General features: G+C 49.4%; 1 protein-coding gene across 11 annotated transcripts in view; it reads left to right on the forward strand.

Annotated features, from left to right (window-relative positions):
- Positions 1-15,419, forward strand: part of Mapkbp1 (mitogen-activated protein kinase binding protein 1) — a 57,143-nt gene extending 41,724 nt beyond the window's left edge. For 5 of the 11 annotated variants that reach the window (XM_058584700.1, XM_058584702.1, XM_058584701.1 and 2 more), the window contains 25 exons: positions 164-346; positions 573-590; positions 1,147-1,307; positions 2,099-2,288; positions 2,978-3,124; positions 3,343-3,518; positions 4,377-4,468; positions 4,740-4,865; positions 5,199-5,269; positions 5,367-5,488; positions 5,771-5,846; positions 5,959-6,070; positions 6,242-6,305; positions 6,562-6,696; positions 6,882-7,018; positions 7,226-7,281; positions 8,318-8,554; positions 9,051-9,217; positions 9,410-9,558; positions 9,654-9,851; positions 10,023-10,107; positions 10,413-10,690; positions 10,893-11,489; positions 12,217-12,302; positions 13,007-15,419. In XM_058584700.1, the coding sequence (XP_058440683.1) occupies positions 164-346; positions 573-590; positions 1,147-1,307; positions 2,099-2,288; positions 2,978-3,124; positions 3,343-3,518; positions 4,377-4,468; positions 4,740-4,865; positions 5,199-5,269; positions 5,367-5,488; positions 5,771-5,846; positions 5,959-6,070; positions 6,242-6,305; positions 6,562-6,696; positions 6,882-7,018; positions 7,226-7,281; positions 8,318-8,554; positions 9,051-9,217; positions 9,410-9,558; positions 9,654-9,851; positions 10,023-10,107; positions 10,413-10,690; positions 10,893-11,489; positions 12,217-12,302; positions 13,007-13,234 (3,891 nt within the window). In that variant the 3' untranslated portion in view covers positions 13,235-15,419. The remainder of the gene's footprint in view (positions 1-163; positions 347-572; positions 591-1,146; positions 1,308-2,098; positions 2,289-2,977; positions 3,125-3,342; positions 3,519-4,376; positions 4,469-4,739; positions 4,866-5,198; positions 5,270-5,366; positions 5,489-5,770; positions 5,847-5,958; positions 6,071-6,241; positions 6,306-6,561; positions 6,697-6,881; positions 7,019-7,225; positions 7,282-8,317; positions 8,555-9,050; positions 9,218-9,409; positions 9,559-9,653; positions 9,852-10,022; positions 10,108-10,412; positions 10,691-10,892; positions 11,490-12,216; positions 12,303-13,006) is intronic. The other 6 variants (XM_058584704.1, XM_058584703.1, XM_058584708.1 and 3 more) reach the window with 6 other exon arrangements.
- Positions 15,420-15,426: the final 7 nt, after the last annotated feature.

Genomic DNA, 15,426 nt, shown 5'->3' on the forward strand with positions numbered 1-15,426 from the left:
GCTCAGCCACCACACAGAAATTTTGAATGAGCCAGGTGTTATATGGGCTAAAACAGTAGTCTCAAAAAGCAAGGGACCTTGCCACTTCCCCTCTCCTAGGACCTCTTTTCTAGGGGGAAGGATCTGGGGTGGATGGATGGCTAGTGGTGGCATGTCTCTACAGGTAAATGCCACTGTACCCCTGCTGGGCCGCTCAGGGTTGCTGGGGGAGCTACGGAACAACCTGTTTACTGATGTGGCCTGTGGCCGAGGAAAGAAAGCCGACAGCACTTTCTGCATCACATCCTCAGGCCTGCTGTGTGAGTTCAGTGATCGCAGGCTTTTGGACAAGTGGGTGGAGCTGAGAGTAAGTACCTCTGTACCAGAGAAGGGCATGGCTCAAGTTGGGAGAACTGATGTTGGGGGCTCCAGATCCTAGGTTGTGGGCCTTCATGCATGCAGGAGGGGACTCCAGAAGAAGGAAGCCTGGGTTGCGAGAGTTGGCCCAGTGCCAGCTCCTGGTGATCTGTGTAACTGCCTCCTCTTGCTCTCTCTCTTTCTTGCTCTCTCCCCTGCTTTCCTCTTCTGCTCAGAACACAGACAGCTTCACAGTAAGTGCTGCCTAGACCTCCTCTATTCCTCAGACTGTTTCTCTCTGCTAGGCTTTTCCTACTTTATCTTTTTTTTTTTTTTTTGATACTAGGGATTGAAGCCAGGGGTACTCAACCACTGAGTTACAGCCCCAGCCCTTTTTATTTTTTATTTTGAGACAGGGTCTCACTGAGTTGCTGAGGGTATTGCTAAATTGCTGAGACTGGCTTTGAACTTTGAACTGCCTCAGCCTTTCAAGCTGCTAGGATTATAGGCATATGCCCCGCACCTGGCACTTTATCCTCTTTGCCAAAACTTCTGGTGCCTTAGATCTCCCTGATCTCCATCCCTCAACTGCATAGGACCCTGGGCCCTCTGGCCACCTGTTGCTGGAGGGAGAGTACCACTGGATGATAGTTGAGGGGCTCAAGACATAGCAGCTGGGCTGCTATTCCCTCATCCCCACCTTGACTTTTCTCTCCTCTCAGCAGGGGACTGTTATTGAGGGGTTTGGGAAGAGAAGAAAAGACTGAATGGGCAGGTGGCTCTTACTGACCTGAGTTACTTTGCCCACAGACCACAGTGGCCCACTGCATCTCTGTGAGCCAAGACTACATCTTCTGTGGCTGTGCTGATGGTACTGTGCGTCTTTTCAACCCCTCTAACCTACACTTCCTCAGCACTTTGCCCAGACCCCATGCCTTGGGGACAGACATTGCCAGTATCACTGAGGCCAGGTGAGCTATGTGGGCCCTTGCCTCCATTCATTGCCTTACCATGTACCCAGACTTCCTTGTCAAAAGTGCTTCAGAGAAATAAATAAAGAGTGTATTGATGCCCAGAGATTACCAGGATCACCTCTGTAGACAAATTCATTTGGTTTTATTGATACTTTTGGAACCAAGGAGACCTTGCACCATGGAGGACCAGGGAGTATCTCAGTAGGTGGGTGTTTAGAATAGCTTATTATAGGATTTGGGATTGCATTAGATTATTTTAGGAATAGTTTAAGGGATTGAAGTTTTTTTCTGGTTGGATGCTATTAGGGAACAATTCCTAGGGGAAATTTCACAACTGGTCCTCTTGATGCTTTTTATCTAAGAACCAGAAGGAAGAGTATGGGGTTAAGCTGTTATATGGTAAAGAAGTGGCCATCAATTGTGTTAGACAGGAAAGGGTGATGTTTGGTCATTTTTGAGGCTTGGATGGTGATCTTGTTTTCCTCTGTGTGCAGAAATGATTGCAGAATAGTCTCATTTTGTTTTGCCCTATTATGGCTACAGAATCACCTTGTCTGGCTTTGATATTCTGTGAACTTAATTCTGTTCATCAGGAGAGCATTGTGGCCCAGTAGCTAGTACTAGTCAACTATCAGCTGATGGGTATAAGAGGCTGCTTCTTTGTTCTCAAGCAACTACCTCTAAACTTGCATGTCTACAGGGGATGCCCATGTCCTGCCCTTTCTTGTGAGTCAGCTTCTCTTCATTCCCTTTAGTCTCACCAGTTTGTTTTGTCCTCTCCCCAACAGTCGCCTCTTTTCTGGAGGGGCAAATGCTAGGTATCCAGACACCATTGCCTTGACCTTCGATCCAACTAATCAGTGGCTGTCTTGTGTGTACAATGACCACAGCATCTATGTTTGGGATGTGAGGGACCCTAAGAAAGTGGGCAAGGTGTACTCGGCTCTGTATCATTCCTCCTGCGTCTGGAGTGTGGAGGTATGTGAGTTGACTTGGTTTGCTGGGATGCCATTTTGAGGACAGAAAGTGGGGAACCCTAAGTATAACCATATGTTCCTGCTGCCTCCCTATTTCTCCAGTGATGTCCCGGTTGTGGATCCTGGGATTGAGCTTGAATTTTACTGCTATGCATCCTAGGCTTCTTCCAATCTGACCCATCTGTCCTTGGTTTTGCCTCATCCTGGGATCAGTGATTTTGAACAAGTTATTAAACTTGACCAAGCCTCAGTTTCCTCAGCTATAAAATGATATTCCTGATTCATCTAATTATTGTAAGAATAAAATGAAAAGATATAAGTGGGAGACGTAGAGGAGTGGTGCGTAGTAAGTGCTTGGTTAATGGGTTTTCCCTTAGTCATTATATAAAGTATGGGGCTGGGGTTGTGGCTCAGTGGTAGAGTGCCGGCCTGGCACATGTGAGGCACTGGGTTTGATCTTCAGCACCATATAAAAATAAACAAACAAATAAATAAAGGTATTGTTTTCCTCTACAACTAAAAAAATATTTCAAAAAAAATATATAGAGTATATGTTATGGCTTTGCATACTATATGTGGAGTACCCAGCTAAGTCATAGCCAGCATTCTGTTTTTAATTTCATTCCCTTTCATTTCCTTGGGCAGAGAATGGACCCTTTCCCTTTGTCTCTCTTCCCTTTGTCCCTCTAGGTGTATCCTGAGGTGAAGGACAGTAACCAGGCCTGCCTGCCCCCCAGTTCCTTTATTACCTGTTCCTCAGACAACACCATCCGCCTGTGGAACACTGAGAGCTCAGGAGTACATGGCTCCACCCTGCACAGAAACATTCTCAGTAATGTGAGCCTGAGACCCTGGGGCCCCCACTCCATACTTAATTCTCCCATACCTACAGCCTTCACACATCATTCTCAACAACTGGGCCCTCAGACCTTGATTTTCCAGCTCTTGTTTGGTTGGGCTATATGAGTCAAGGTTTATATTGCCCAGCATTCCTTTCTTTTCTCAGCTATACTATCAAGTTTCCCTTATCCACATCTTCTAACCTGTTCTACTAGGATCTCATTAAGATAATCTATGTGGATGGGAACACTCAGGCCCTGCTGGACACTGAGATGCCTGGAGGAGACAAAGCTGATGGTTCCCTGATGGATCCCCGTGTGGGCATTCGCTCTGTGTGTATTAGCCCCAATGGACAGCATCTAGCTTCTGGAGACCGTATGGGCACACTTAGGTAATGCCAGGTCCAGAGTGGGTACTGACCTATGGTGTAGGCTGGGGTAGTTAGGGCCCCAAGAACAGAGCTTTAGGAGGATTTGTCTCAAAAAGGTTGAGGAACAATTATTTATTAACTTGAAAGGAAATGATAATAACTTTACCATGAGAGAGACCATCTTAATCAAGTGATAATAGTTAATATCCACACATCAACATGATGAAGCCTATAATACGATGTTCTAAGTATATAACATTGTTTCTGTGGTCTTCTTACCCAAAATGCATAAACTCAATTCACTCATGAGAAAACCCCAGACGGACTCAAATTGAGATACATACAACAGAGTGAGGGACTTTTCAAAAGTATCAAGGACATGAAAGGTAAGGAAGGATTGAAAAACTATTATAGACTACAGGAAGTTAAGAAGTAACAAATAGATGACATTTGTACTCTGGGTAGGATCCTGGATCAAGTAAAAAGGACTTGTGAAAAAAATGGTGAAATTTGAGTAAGGTCTTTGTTTTTGTTTTCTTTGTCACTATTTAGGGATACTTAAATGGTTTCAATAATCAAGCATTGATAAGCTCTTTCATATTTAATATATTATGTTACTTCTGTACAAATGGAAACAGTATTGTACCACTGTAAATTTCCTAGTTCTGATAATTGTACTATCATGTTATACAAAATGTTAACATTAGCAAAAGCTGAGGAAGGAAAATAAGAAACCTCTGTACTCTTTTTGGAACTTTTTTCTAAGCTTAAAAGTTTGAAAAGAAGAATTTGGAGGAGAAGATATAGTAGACAAAGGGGATGAGTCCTTCCTCCTGTGGCCTGGCAGTGACCTCTTTCTTCCTCTGCTCCTCTTTGTAGGGTGCATGAACTGCAGTCTCTGAGTGAGATGCTGAAGGTGGAGGCACATGACTCAGAGATCCTGTGCCTGGAGTACTCTAAGCCAGATACAGGTAAGCAGGATGCCCATTCTGTAGCCCAAAATGGCATAGAGTCCTCCAATCCCTCTAGTGCCACTTATATGTATCCTAGCTCTTATATGTGAGGCTGATCATCTTTTAGATTATTTGGTCTTTGTAGAGTTAGAAGAGAACAGCTCTGTCCCTGCTCCATGATTGATGTAGCTTGGAGACGTGAGGTTCAATTTCTTTGGGGCTCTTTGTCAGGCCTAGTTAAGAACATGCTCAGGGAACATGTGGGTTGATTGAATTCTTCCAACCCTAGGTCTGAAGCTGCTAGCGTCAGCAAGCCGTGACCGGCTGATCCACGTACTAGATGCTGGGCGGGAGTATAGCCTACAGCAGACGCTGGATGAGCACTCATCTTCCATCACTGCTGTCAAATTTGCAGGTGGGACAGGGCAATTGAGATACATTCTGCCACCTACACCACCTTCTATTTCTGTGAAAAAGGTCTGCCAGTGGTGTGGAAGTTGGACAGCAGCTGGGAGGCCTGGGGTTGGATGGGAAGACAAATGGAATATAGTCTTTCAGTCTGGAGGACCCTGAGCAAACTAGTTTGGGTTGAGGATGGGGAAAAAGGAAAACCTGGGTTTAGAGGGAAGCATTCTTATTTAATTGGTTGACCCACCATGTAGAATAGCTTGAATGGGTGAAAACACAGAGGAAAGTTGCTCCCATGCAGTGGGAATAGTGGGAGTAGCTAGGTCCCCTTCCTCCATAGCCAGCGATGGGCAAGTGCGCATGATCAGCTGTGGAGCAGACAAGAGCATCTACTTCCGCACTGCACAGAAGGTGAGGGTACTGGGAGGTGAAGGGGGGTAAAAGCAGGGCTCAGTGGGTCTGGTGAGGCATTTGGGTATGGGACTGACCACATGCTCCACCTCTGCAGTCTGGAGATGGAGTACACTTTACACGGACACACCATGTGGTACGCAAGACAACCCTCTATGACATGGATGTAGAGCCTAGCTGGAAGTACACGGCCATCGGCTGCCAGGACAGAAATATTCGGTGGGCATCCCCCTCTCAGATTGTCAGACCACATTCTTTCGTGTTCTAAGGAATCAACTCTATACAGCTCATTTCCCATATGTATCTTTTTGTCCAGGACTTTGTATCCCCTTGAACTTACACAATAAGTACTGTGCCTCACCCAAGAATGGTGGCCCCTATGGTGTTGGGGGTTAGCTCCCAGGAGTGACTGCTGGCATTTCTACCACCCAAGTGTGCTTGATTGTCACTCCTCCTTATAAGAGCAAGTGTGTGTGTGTATGTGTGTGTGTGTTTTTATAGGATCTTCAACATCAGCAGTGGGAAGCAGAAAAAGCTGTTTAAAGGATCACAGGGTGAGGATGGCACTCTAATTAAGGTAAGGGCCTAGTGGGATGGGCACTGGGCCAAGGTACAAGGGGACAGAAAAGTATGAGGTGAAGAAGCAGTGGCTCTTTTGTACTCTTCATCTATGTGACTCCACTCCTCAGGTGCAGACAGACCCTTCAGGGATCTACATTGCCACCAGTTGTTCCGACAAGAACCTCTCAATTTTTGACTTCTCCTCAGGCGAGTGCGTGGCCACCATGTTTGGCCATTCAGGTGAGTGTAGCCCCACTACTCTACTCCTAGAACTCTACTCTTTCTTCACTTAGTTTCTTGTGACCCAACAGAGCTATCTGACCTTCCCTCCAACCAGCCACCATCTCCACAGTTAGGTCAGACAGGAGTGGTTGGAAATTCAGGGTGGCTTATATTCTTTGTTCTTCACAGAGATTGTCACTGGCATGAAATTTAGTAATGATTGCAAACATCTCATCAGTGTTTCAGGGGACAGGTAAGTAGAAGCCAGCTTCCCCTAGAAACATATTCTTTGTCTGTGCCACAAGCACACACTGTCCTTCCCCTCTGTTCATCTCACATATCTCTGGAAAGTAGGGCTGAACATGGAAATTTCTTGACTGGGCCTACCCTGGCAGTGGAGGGTGGCTGTGATCTTCTTGCTAGTCCACAGGAAAGGAGGACTAATGGTGTTGCCACCTCCAGAGTCCTGCCCTGCCTCTCCCTTACCCAACTCTGTGGCTATATCCCAGCTGCATATTTGTATGGCGTCTGAGCTCTGAGATGACCATCAGCATGAGGCAACGTCTGGCCGAGCTGCGCCAGCGTCAGCGAGGGGGCAAACAGCAAGGACCCACCTCTCCCCAAAGGGCTTCCGGACCAAACTGGTGAGAACAAAATATGGGAAAATGATGGGTGGGTGTCCAGATGGCTTGCTGTGATCTCACTGCTCCTCTTGCCATTCAGCAACTTTATCTCCCAAGGTCTTGCTTCTCAAACACAGAGTATTATCATCCTGACTTTTTCCTCAGTGTATCTGCTATCCCCATGACCTCCCTTATCTTGGACTCAGGCCCCAGACCCCAGTGATGCTCTCTCCTGGACCAGCTCTCTCATCAGACAGTGACAAGGAGGGAGAAGATGAGGGTACTGAAGAAGAAGAACTGCCAGCTCTTCCCATCCTTGCCAAGAGTACCAAGAAAGAGCCTGGTCTGTAGCAGTCTGGTGTGGGGCCAGAGAGCCAACAGATGGTGTAATGGCTAGATAGATCCTTTCTGTGACCCTAGGGTGAGATTAGCATGAACTGAGGAAACTGGGGCATCACTGTGGCAATGCAGGGGATAGGCTGATGTGGGGTCCCAGTTCCAGGGGTGGGTAGTCAGGAGAAACTCCTTCTCACTTCCCATTTCTTTCTAGCCTCGGTCCCCAGCCCAGCCCTGTCCCGAAGCCTGTCCCATTGGGAGATGAGCCGAGTAAGTCTCCTTCATTCAAATGTGCTTCCAGGGTTACAGGAGGTGAAATGGTGGTGGTGAGGGAGCAGAGCCCTTTGTGTGTTGTGAGGTATTTGGACAGAGGGTCTGCTCGTATGCTCCAAGAAAGGCATTACCAGAAGGAGTTCAAGCAGCTGGTCCCAGTTAAGAGTGAAGAAAGTCCTAGTCTTTCCATCCTGTACCAGAAAATGTTGTTTAGCACTAGGGGAGCTGCTCCAACCCGTTCAGCTGCCTAGGGCCTGGGAGAAATGCCATCTGAAAGCAACTTGAGGTGGGGAATAGAAAAGGGCATCTGAGCCACATGGTTAGAATTAAAGTCCAGGAAAACCAAGTGTACAAAAAGCAGAAATGAGAAAGTGTAGGTCTAAAGAGTACACTACTCCCAATTAGGAGAGGTAAGCATAGTATTTGCAGAATAGTTGGAGGGAAAAGGCTATAAAAGGACCAATTACTGAGTGACTACTTGAGAGTAGCCAGAGGGGGTTAAAGGCTTTCACAGCAAACCCCAAAGCAGCCCAGCCCTCATATGTCCCATGGAGATATTTCAAGCCAATCACCCTGTATTAGTAGCTGCAGTTTCACAGAGTGATGGTAGAATTGTACCTGCTGTGTTATTTTGACCACATCATGCATCTCAAGCTGGATTTTGGTCCTTCATTTTGTGAAGGAACTTTGGGGCCCTGTTAGGTCTGACCTCAGGGTAAAGGACCTTTAGAGACATGGTGAAGACAGAGACTAGACATTCCTATGTGAAGGTATGAAAAGCAGTGAAGGGATGAACTCTGGAGCCAGCCCCACCTGAAGGCCACCTATTGTTTGTGAGACTTGGACTGGTCACTTAAGCCCTGTGTGCTTTCATCCCCTCATCTGTAAGAATGGGGATGATACCTACTTCATAAGATTGTTGTGAGGATGAAATGAACTAGTTCCTGGCATATAGTAAGGGACATATGAGTGCTTATTGATAGCATTGTGTGGTTCTTGTTGTTATTCCTCCTTTACTTTTTATCTGTACCAGGCACAGGAGACAGTGGAATTCCTAGACCCAGCTCCTGTAGCCAACTCAGGACCCAGAAGAAGGGGGCGTTGGGCTCAGCCAGGCGTAGAACTGAGTGTTTGCTCTATGTTGGACCTGCGGCAGCTGGAGACCCTTACCCCAAGCCCTCAGGGCCACTGCCAGGACTCTCTGGCCATGACTCCATCTGGTCCTGGAAAGCATGGTCAGAAAGCCCCTGTAACCTCACATGCTAGCCAGGTGAGCCAGCTTTTCCCCAGATCTCTAGCGGTCTCCAGGGAGCCTTAATCAGTTTCATGCCAATATCTCATGCCAATAGCTGCAGCCTGAGTATTGGTCCATCTATGCTTGCTTTGCTTCTGTGGCACATAGGTCACCTGAACTGCAAGTTCAGGTTAAGGCTGGCTAGTTGTATGGTATGGTGATGGAGGTGGGCAGAGAAGGGGTGGGGGTGAAGAGAGAAAGATGACCTTTGCCCTGGGCCAGCCAGGTTCCTTGGAGGACTTGGTATTAAGTGGGGCTGGAGGTTGGCAGCACAGAGTGTGCTAATATAGGTCTTCAGAAGCTCACAATACCAGTCAGAGCCTAGTCTAGCTGTCTGGTGTCTGTCCTCAGAGTTGAAGTACTCAGTTTTCTCAGAATTGGTGCACACCAAATCCTTACCCGCCTTCACCTCTTTACCAGGACCCTCTTCTCTCCTTAGTAACTCCCATAATGTTCTTTTGTATGTTCCCAGAATGAAAAATCCCCTCAGCTTCAGGCTTCCCAACCCTGTTCCTGTCCCCACCTTATCCGATTGTTGTCACAAGAAGAAGGGGTCTTTGCCCAAGATCTGGAGGCCGCACCCAGTGAAGATGGTATTGTCTACCCAGAACCTAGTGACAGCCCCACCATGGATACCAGGCAAGGGTTCTGCCCTGGCCACAGCCCTGTTTTCTCCTTCCCTCTGAGCATTTTTCAGCTGGGTGAGGGCTGGGCCCCAGGTTGCTAAGGGCTTGTCTGACACCTTACCACCACCTCCTCCCTAGTCCTGCTCCCAGGCAGGAATCCAGTGGGGCTGCTGCTCTCTTATGCTCACTGCCTCTTCTTTTCTAGCAGTGAGTTCCAGGTGCAGGCTCCAACCCGAGGAGCCCTAGGAAGAGTGTACCCAGGTAGCAGGGGCTCAGAAAAGCACAGCCCTGACAGTGCCTGCTCTGTGGATTACAGCAGCAGCCGCCTTTCCAGCCCTGAGCACCCCAATGAAGGTGAGGCTACATCCCTGAGGGAGGGACCAGTTGACTGAAGCAGGGGATGCTTCAGATGGGTGCAGTGTGATGCCTCTCCACTCCCCCACATCCAGACTCCGAGAGCACGGAGCCCCTAAGTGTGGATGGCATCTCCTCAGACCTTGAAGAACCAGCTGAGGGTGATGAAGAAGAGGAGGAAGAGGAGGGAAGAACTGGCCCTTATGAGCTGCAAGAAGGCAGCCCCCATACCCCGGACCAGGAGCAGTTTCTAAAACAGCACTTTGAGACTCTGGCCAATGGGGCTGCTCCAGGTGTGGCCAGAGGGTCAATATTTGGTCACTACAGTCTGCCCTCTTCCTCTCCTTGCCCAGCTGAGAGGGAGGGTCAGGAAGGCAATGCTTTGGGGTTTGCCTCTAGGGGAAGCAGAATCTGGGGCAAAGTCTTGGCTTTTTGTCTCAATTCATGATTTCCATGACTGGCAGGGGGCCCAGTGCGGGTACCAGAGAGGACAGAATCTCAAAGCATCTCTTCACGATTCCTGTTGCAAGCACAGACTCCTCCACTCAGGTACAGAGACCCCTCCCCACAGAAGCTTGGCTCTGCTAACTTCCCAGTGCTCCTACCTCTGGGGAGTACACAGCCCTCCTGTCCCCCTTTCTAAGGGTGTTCTGTGCTCCAAATATTAGGACAACTGGTCTCACCTCAACCATGGTGGACTGGATTGTGCCTGTCTTCTCCTGGCACTTGTCTGGCACTTGTCTGGTGCAGGAATCAATATGCTCCCTCTGTGCCTCCCCTCCCTCCCGCCCCGCTGCTTAGTGGAAGAAACACTAAGTTTTCTCTGGGCCTTATTCTACATCTCCTCCCTATAGGGACCCATCCTCTTCAAGCCTGGCATTGATGTCGAGACACATCCAGGTGTCACAGGTGTCTGGCGAGCAACAGAGAGGCAGTGATGCTAACCCCCCAGGAGCACCTCCAGAGGTGGAGCCCTCCCCTGCCAACCCCAGCCCCCATCAGGCAGCCCCTGTGCTATTGCCACGTCGTCGTCACAACCTGGACAGCAGCTGGGCTCCCAAGAGAGTGATCACAGCTGGCTTCTCAGCTGGACTCCAGAAAGCCCAGTCTGTGCACAGTCTGGTGCCACAGGGTGAGGAGCCTGATGAGCTCAGCCCCAGAATGTGGGGAGTGTGGAACTCATGGGTGTACTAGAGGAGGGTAGGAATGGTGTGTCTGCCAGTGGGTATCCTTAGTGGGCATGTGCAAGGGAACACCAGCTCCTAAGGTTTGAGCTGTAGCACCCGGGTGTCCTTCCTCATCACTTGACCTGTATATATCTCTTGTCTCCTCAGCAAATGAGATGCCTTCATCAGGCCCATTGCTCTCACGGGACATGGAAGTCCAGGATGGCCTGGATTCCCTGCCCCAGGTTGATGGCTGTCCATCTTGGCCCTACTCCTACCAGAACCCTACCACCAGTTCTATGGCTAAGATATCCCGCAGCGTCTCTGTTGGGGAGAACCTAGGCCTAATGGCAGAAACTCAAGCTCCTGTCTCTATTCGAAACTCACCACTCAGCAAACTGGCCCTTCCTAGCCGGGCTCATCTGGTCTTGGACATCCCCAAACCACTGCCTGATCATCCTACTCTAGCTACATTCTCACCTGTAACGAAGGGCTGGGCCCCTGATGAGGCAGAACAGGCTGGCTCCCCAGCAGGCCTAGGAAAGGCTCATAGCACATCTGAGCGGCGGGCCTGTTTGGGTGAGGGTACTGCTCCCAAGCCTAGGATGGAGTGCCAGGCTCAGCCTGGGCCCAACAGACCCAGTGCCCAGCAACTGCCAGTCAGCCTCCTCCGAAGCCCTGAGAACCTGCAGCCCCTACCCCCTGAGAGGACTCCCAATCCCATGGAATGTATCAGGCCAGGCGCAGCCCTGAGCCAGAACTCAGGTGTGCACAGCTTCCAGCTCTTATCTCCTGCCCCATCCTCTCTCTTCTGTCTCTGTTAGCCACTCTCTGGTCCATCCCATTTCTGTGCATCCAGCCTCTAGTGTTCTTCATCCTGTCTGCTCCTGTCTCATTCAACCCATAAGTCATATCCCTGATGGTGAGACACTCCTGCCAACCTTCATGATCTCTTTGTGACCAACTTACCCCTTCTGGATCTTGGGGTTTGAGCTGGCTCTCTCCTCTGGACTTTGTTGTCTGTGTGGTTTTGGAGAATGTATTATAAGGGAAGGGGGGAAACAAGGCACAGTGGCACAGGCCTGTAGTCCCAGCTACTTGTGAGGCATAAGCAGAAGGATCACTTGAGCCCACAAGTTCAAGACCAGCCTGGGCAATGTAGTGAGACCCTCATCTCAAGAAAAGAAAAGAAAAAGAAAAAAAGGGACATGAGGAAGGGATTCAAGAAAAGAAAAGAAAAAGAAAAAAAGGGACAGGAGGAAGGGATTGAGGGCTGGTGGGGGTTTCAGTGCTGAGGGGTAGGCCTCTCTTGCTCTGAGCAGCCCTGGATGGGAAAGTCTGAAATGGCTTGCTGAGCCTTTCTGGTGTGTTTTTTTTTCTTTTTCTTTTTTGGAACTGGGGGTTGTACTTAGGGCTTTGCGAATGCAAGGTAGACACTAAGCTACATCCCAGCCCTTGCTGAGCCTTTCTGAGCTGTATCTGTTCCTCACAGAACTGGTGGTGAGCCTGGAGCAGTGTGAAAAACTTGTGGCAGAGCTCCGTGGGAATGTGCACCAGGCTGTACAGCTCTACCACTCGGTAAGCGTTGGGCACCACCTGGCAGGAAGACAGAGCGTGACAGTAGTGCGAGGTGTTTGATAGCTGAGTGTCAACAATGATAAAAAGGATCTTCCACTAACAGTGTGAAGCACTCAAGACATCCGGGCAGAAGAAGCAAGGGAGTTATAGGCCAGTCCAGACCTCTTGAACTAGGTACCTACTGGTCATTTCTAGTTAAGAGCTTGAGGTCTCCTCAGACAGGAGGATAGACCATGGAAAGACTCATGTTCTAATTTTCTCAAGACACTCCCAGTTTATGCCTGTTGTCCCTGTGTAATTATTAACAGTATCCCTTTTCATTTTTTTTAATTTAAATTTTCCAAAATTATCTGGCTACAGTCCAACAGGGCCCAAGTTTTGAAAGAGAAAGTGGAGCCTACATGAATTGTAAGGAGTGGTTAACAATATATAGGTAATTCCATAATCTGAAGGGATCCTCTTCTGGTTCACCTTCTAGTCTGTGAGGGTCCCATATTCCCAGGTCATAATGAAATTGATTCTTGGAGTGTGGAACTCCCAACCAGTCCCTTCTTCTGAGGCAGCAAGGGAGTTATAGGCCAGTCCAGACCTCTTGAACTAGGTACCTACTGGTACCTGGAGCAGGTGGGGCCCCTCCCTTTTACATATACATTGACAAGACCCTTCACTGTTCCTTCAGCTCACTTCTAGGGGTCTTATTGCAGGTGGCTGGCTGCAAGACGCCCTCAGCAGAGCAAAGTCGAATCACTCAGCTCCTCAGAGACACCTTCTCTTCAGTGCGTCAGGAGCTAGAGGCCCTGGCTGGTGCAGCCTTGTCCAGTCCAGGCGGTAGCCCTGGGGCTGTGGGAGCTGAGCAGACACAGGCCCTACTAGAGCAATACTCAGAGTTGTTGCTTCGAGCCGTGGAGCAGCGAATGGAACGCAGACTCTAGCTTCAGAAGCCTGTCCCAAGTGAATGCTTCCCCATTCCAAACTGTAGCCCCTCTTCCACTTACCAAAACCTGTGGGGAGTGGATAGCAGGGATCAGTGCTCAGAGGTGAAGCAGCTTTCCCAGCTACTACTCCAGGAGCCCCTGTATTTATTAATTTATTTCCCAGACTGTTGCCTCACATCTTTGAAACTCCAGCCTCCACAGCCGTTCTAGTGGGTCATGGCAGGGGTAGGTCTTGGGTCTTTGTCATCATGGTGCTGTGAGGGCTAGGAGGGCAGCCTGCCCCATCTGGGGGACACTGGGAAGGGCTTGCCCTCTTTTTTAGAAGCCATTTGAAATTACTTCAGGGATCAGCTCCCTGGGGTGGAGCATTCACAGGGTACTCCATGGGGGTAGAGGTGAGAGGTAATGTGGTATTCAATGCCCTTCAGTCAACTGAGGACTTTCACCTCTATTTCCTTTCCCCTCCCACACCAGCTACACTCTCCTGGCTGCCAGAGCAGGCGTTGTTTCCCCCAGTTCCTGGCAGTTTAGGAAGGCGGACAGAGCTGCCAGGACTTCCAGAGCATCCCCAGCCATCAGGAAACTCAAATTGGTATCAGGACCTGAGCCTCCACATTCCACTTCCACTCAACCCCCAAGAGGGCCCTCGTATTGTCTCTACCCTTGTGCCCCCTTTTCTCTCTCTGGCAGAGCTTGTGGATCCAGCTCTGTGCCATTGCTGCAGGACAGTAAGGTCCTCTGCTGGGCAAACATGAAGCCCTGTCCTCCTTTCCTTAGTTCCTTAGCCTTCTCTATCCTCCAGCCCTAGTCCTCAGCAGGCTACAGAAGCCCAAGGGTCACCAAGTTCTCCCTGCATCCTGAGTGATGCTGTCAGAAGCCTGTGTGAAATTTCCTTCATGGTTTACAGGGCACTTACACACCTTCTGAGGACCTTGGCCACAGATGAAGTCTCACATATACGTACAAAATGTACACACACAAACAGTTGGGTGCTCATTGCTAAAGTCCTTGGATGGCTGATATGTGCCTGGGTTCCTCTCATATTCTGCCTCAGTTTCACTACCTTAACTTGTGTGGAACTTAAAAAGGAATGGAACACACTACATCCAAATTCTGGATTCTTCATGTCCACAGCCTAGCTATGTGATGGACCATTAGACACCTAGTATGAGGAGCCTCCTCAAAGACAGTGCTGGGTACCCATCAAGGGCTCTACAGATACTGGAGGTTGTGGGGAGGGAGGCAGCAGGGCCAAGAGACACACAGGAAAAGTGGTAGGTGGGACAGGTAAGTGGCAGAGGTGAGGGACAGATTAGAATTTAAGGGGCCATTCTTGGGTTGAGGGGAAGGAGAGGGTGTAGTAGGCCCATGGTGTTGGACCAAGTAGTGATGCAGTTGTTTCAGAGTAGGGGTGAAGAATGTGTCTCTGGGCCCTCCTGCTTCTCTCTGCCCCAGGTAAAGCAGGGCAGCTTTTACCACAGCTTCAGGCCACAAAAAAGCCGGCTTATCTGGCTGCAAGCTCTGTATGTAGAAGCTATGAAAAAAATTGGGTTATGGAGCATGCCCAGCTCTGTTCAATCAGCCTGAATGCCCTAAGAAGACCAAAACGTTTCATGCCCCCACTCTTCTCTACCACCAGCATCTGCATGGTAAAACTCAAATGAAATCCTGGCCTCCAAAACTCTCACAGCTGGCTGTGGACCCCTGTCAGCACTGTAGCTGCCTGCCTGAGGGTAGAAATTCACTCCATCTGTGCCTGCCCCCATCACCACCAACAGCCACAGCCCACCACAAAGGCTCAGGCTTGGCACTGCAACCCCCTTGCTCCACCCCGGGGCCAGGTTCTTAGCAATCCTCAGTCAGATGCTTTAGGAGAGAGCTACATTCCTGCTTAGGTTTGTGAGAAGGTAGCTGCCCTTTCCCTATCCCCTGCCCAGGGTGGGTGGGGGTCTTGTGGCCGTGTCGGCACCCCGACCCCTTCTGCATGTCTGAGGCCACCGGTAACTGCCGCCCCTGTCCATACTACCCCGTCCCAGTTTTGAAAGCCCCTTATTTATAACTTTTATACTTTGTTCCGGCAGTGGCGCTTGTCTCCTCCCCAGCCGCACGGGGCGGGAGCTGTTTTTAACGTGTCCGTTTGTACTGATGTATGAACTTGTCAATAAATACAATCATTTGTTAACTCTGGG

The sequence above is a fragment of the Marmota monax genome, unplaced genomic scaffold (genome assembly GCF_021218885.2).
Source record: "Marmota monax isolate L192 unplaced genomic scaffold, Marmota_monax_Labrador192_F-V1.1 WCK01_AAM20220418_F8-fsc00001, whole genome shotgun sequence".
NCBI lineage: Eukaryota > Metazoa > Chordata > Mammalia > Rodentia > Sciuridae > Marmota > Marmota monax.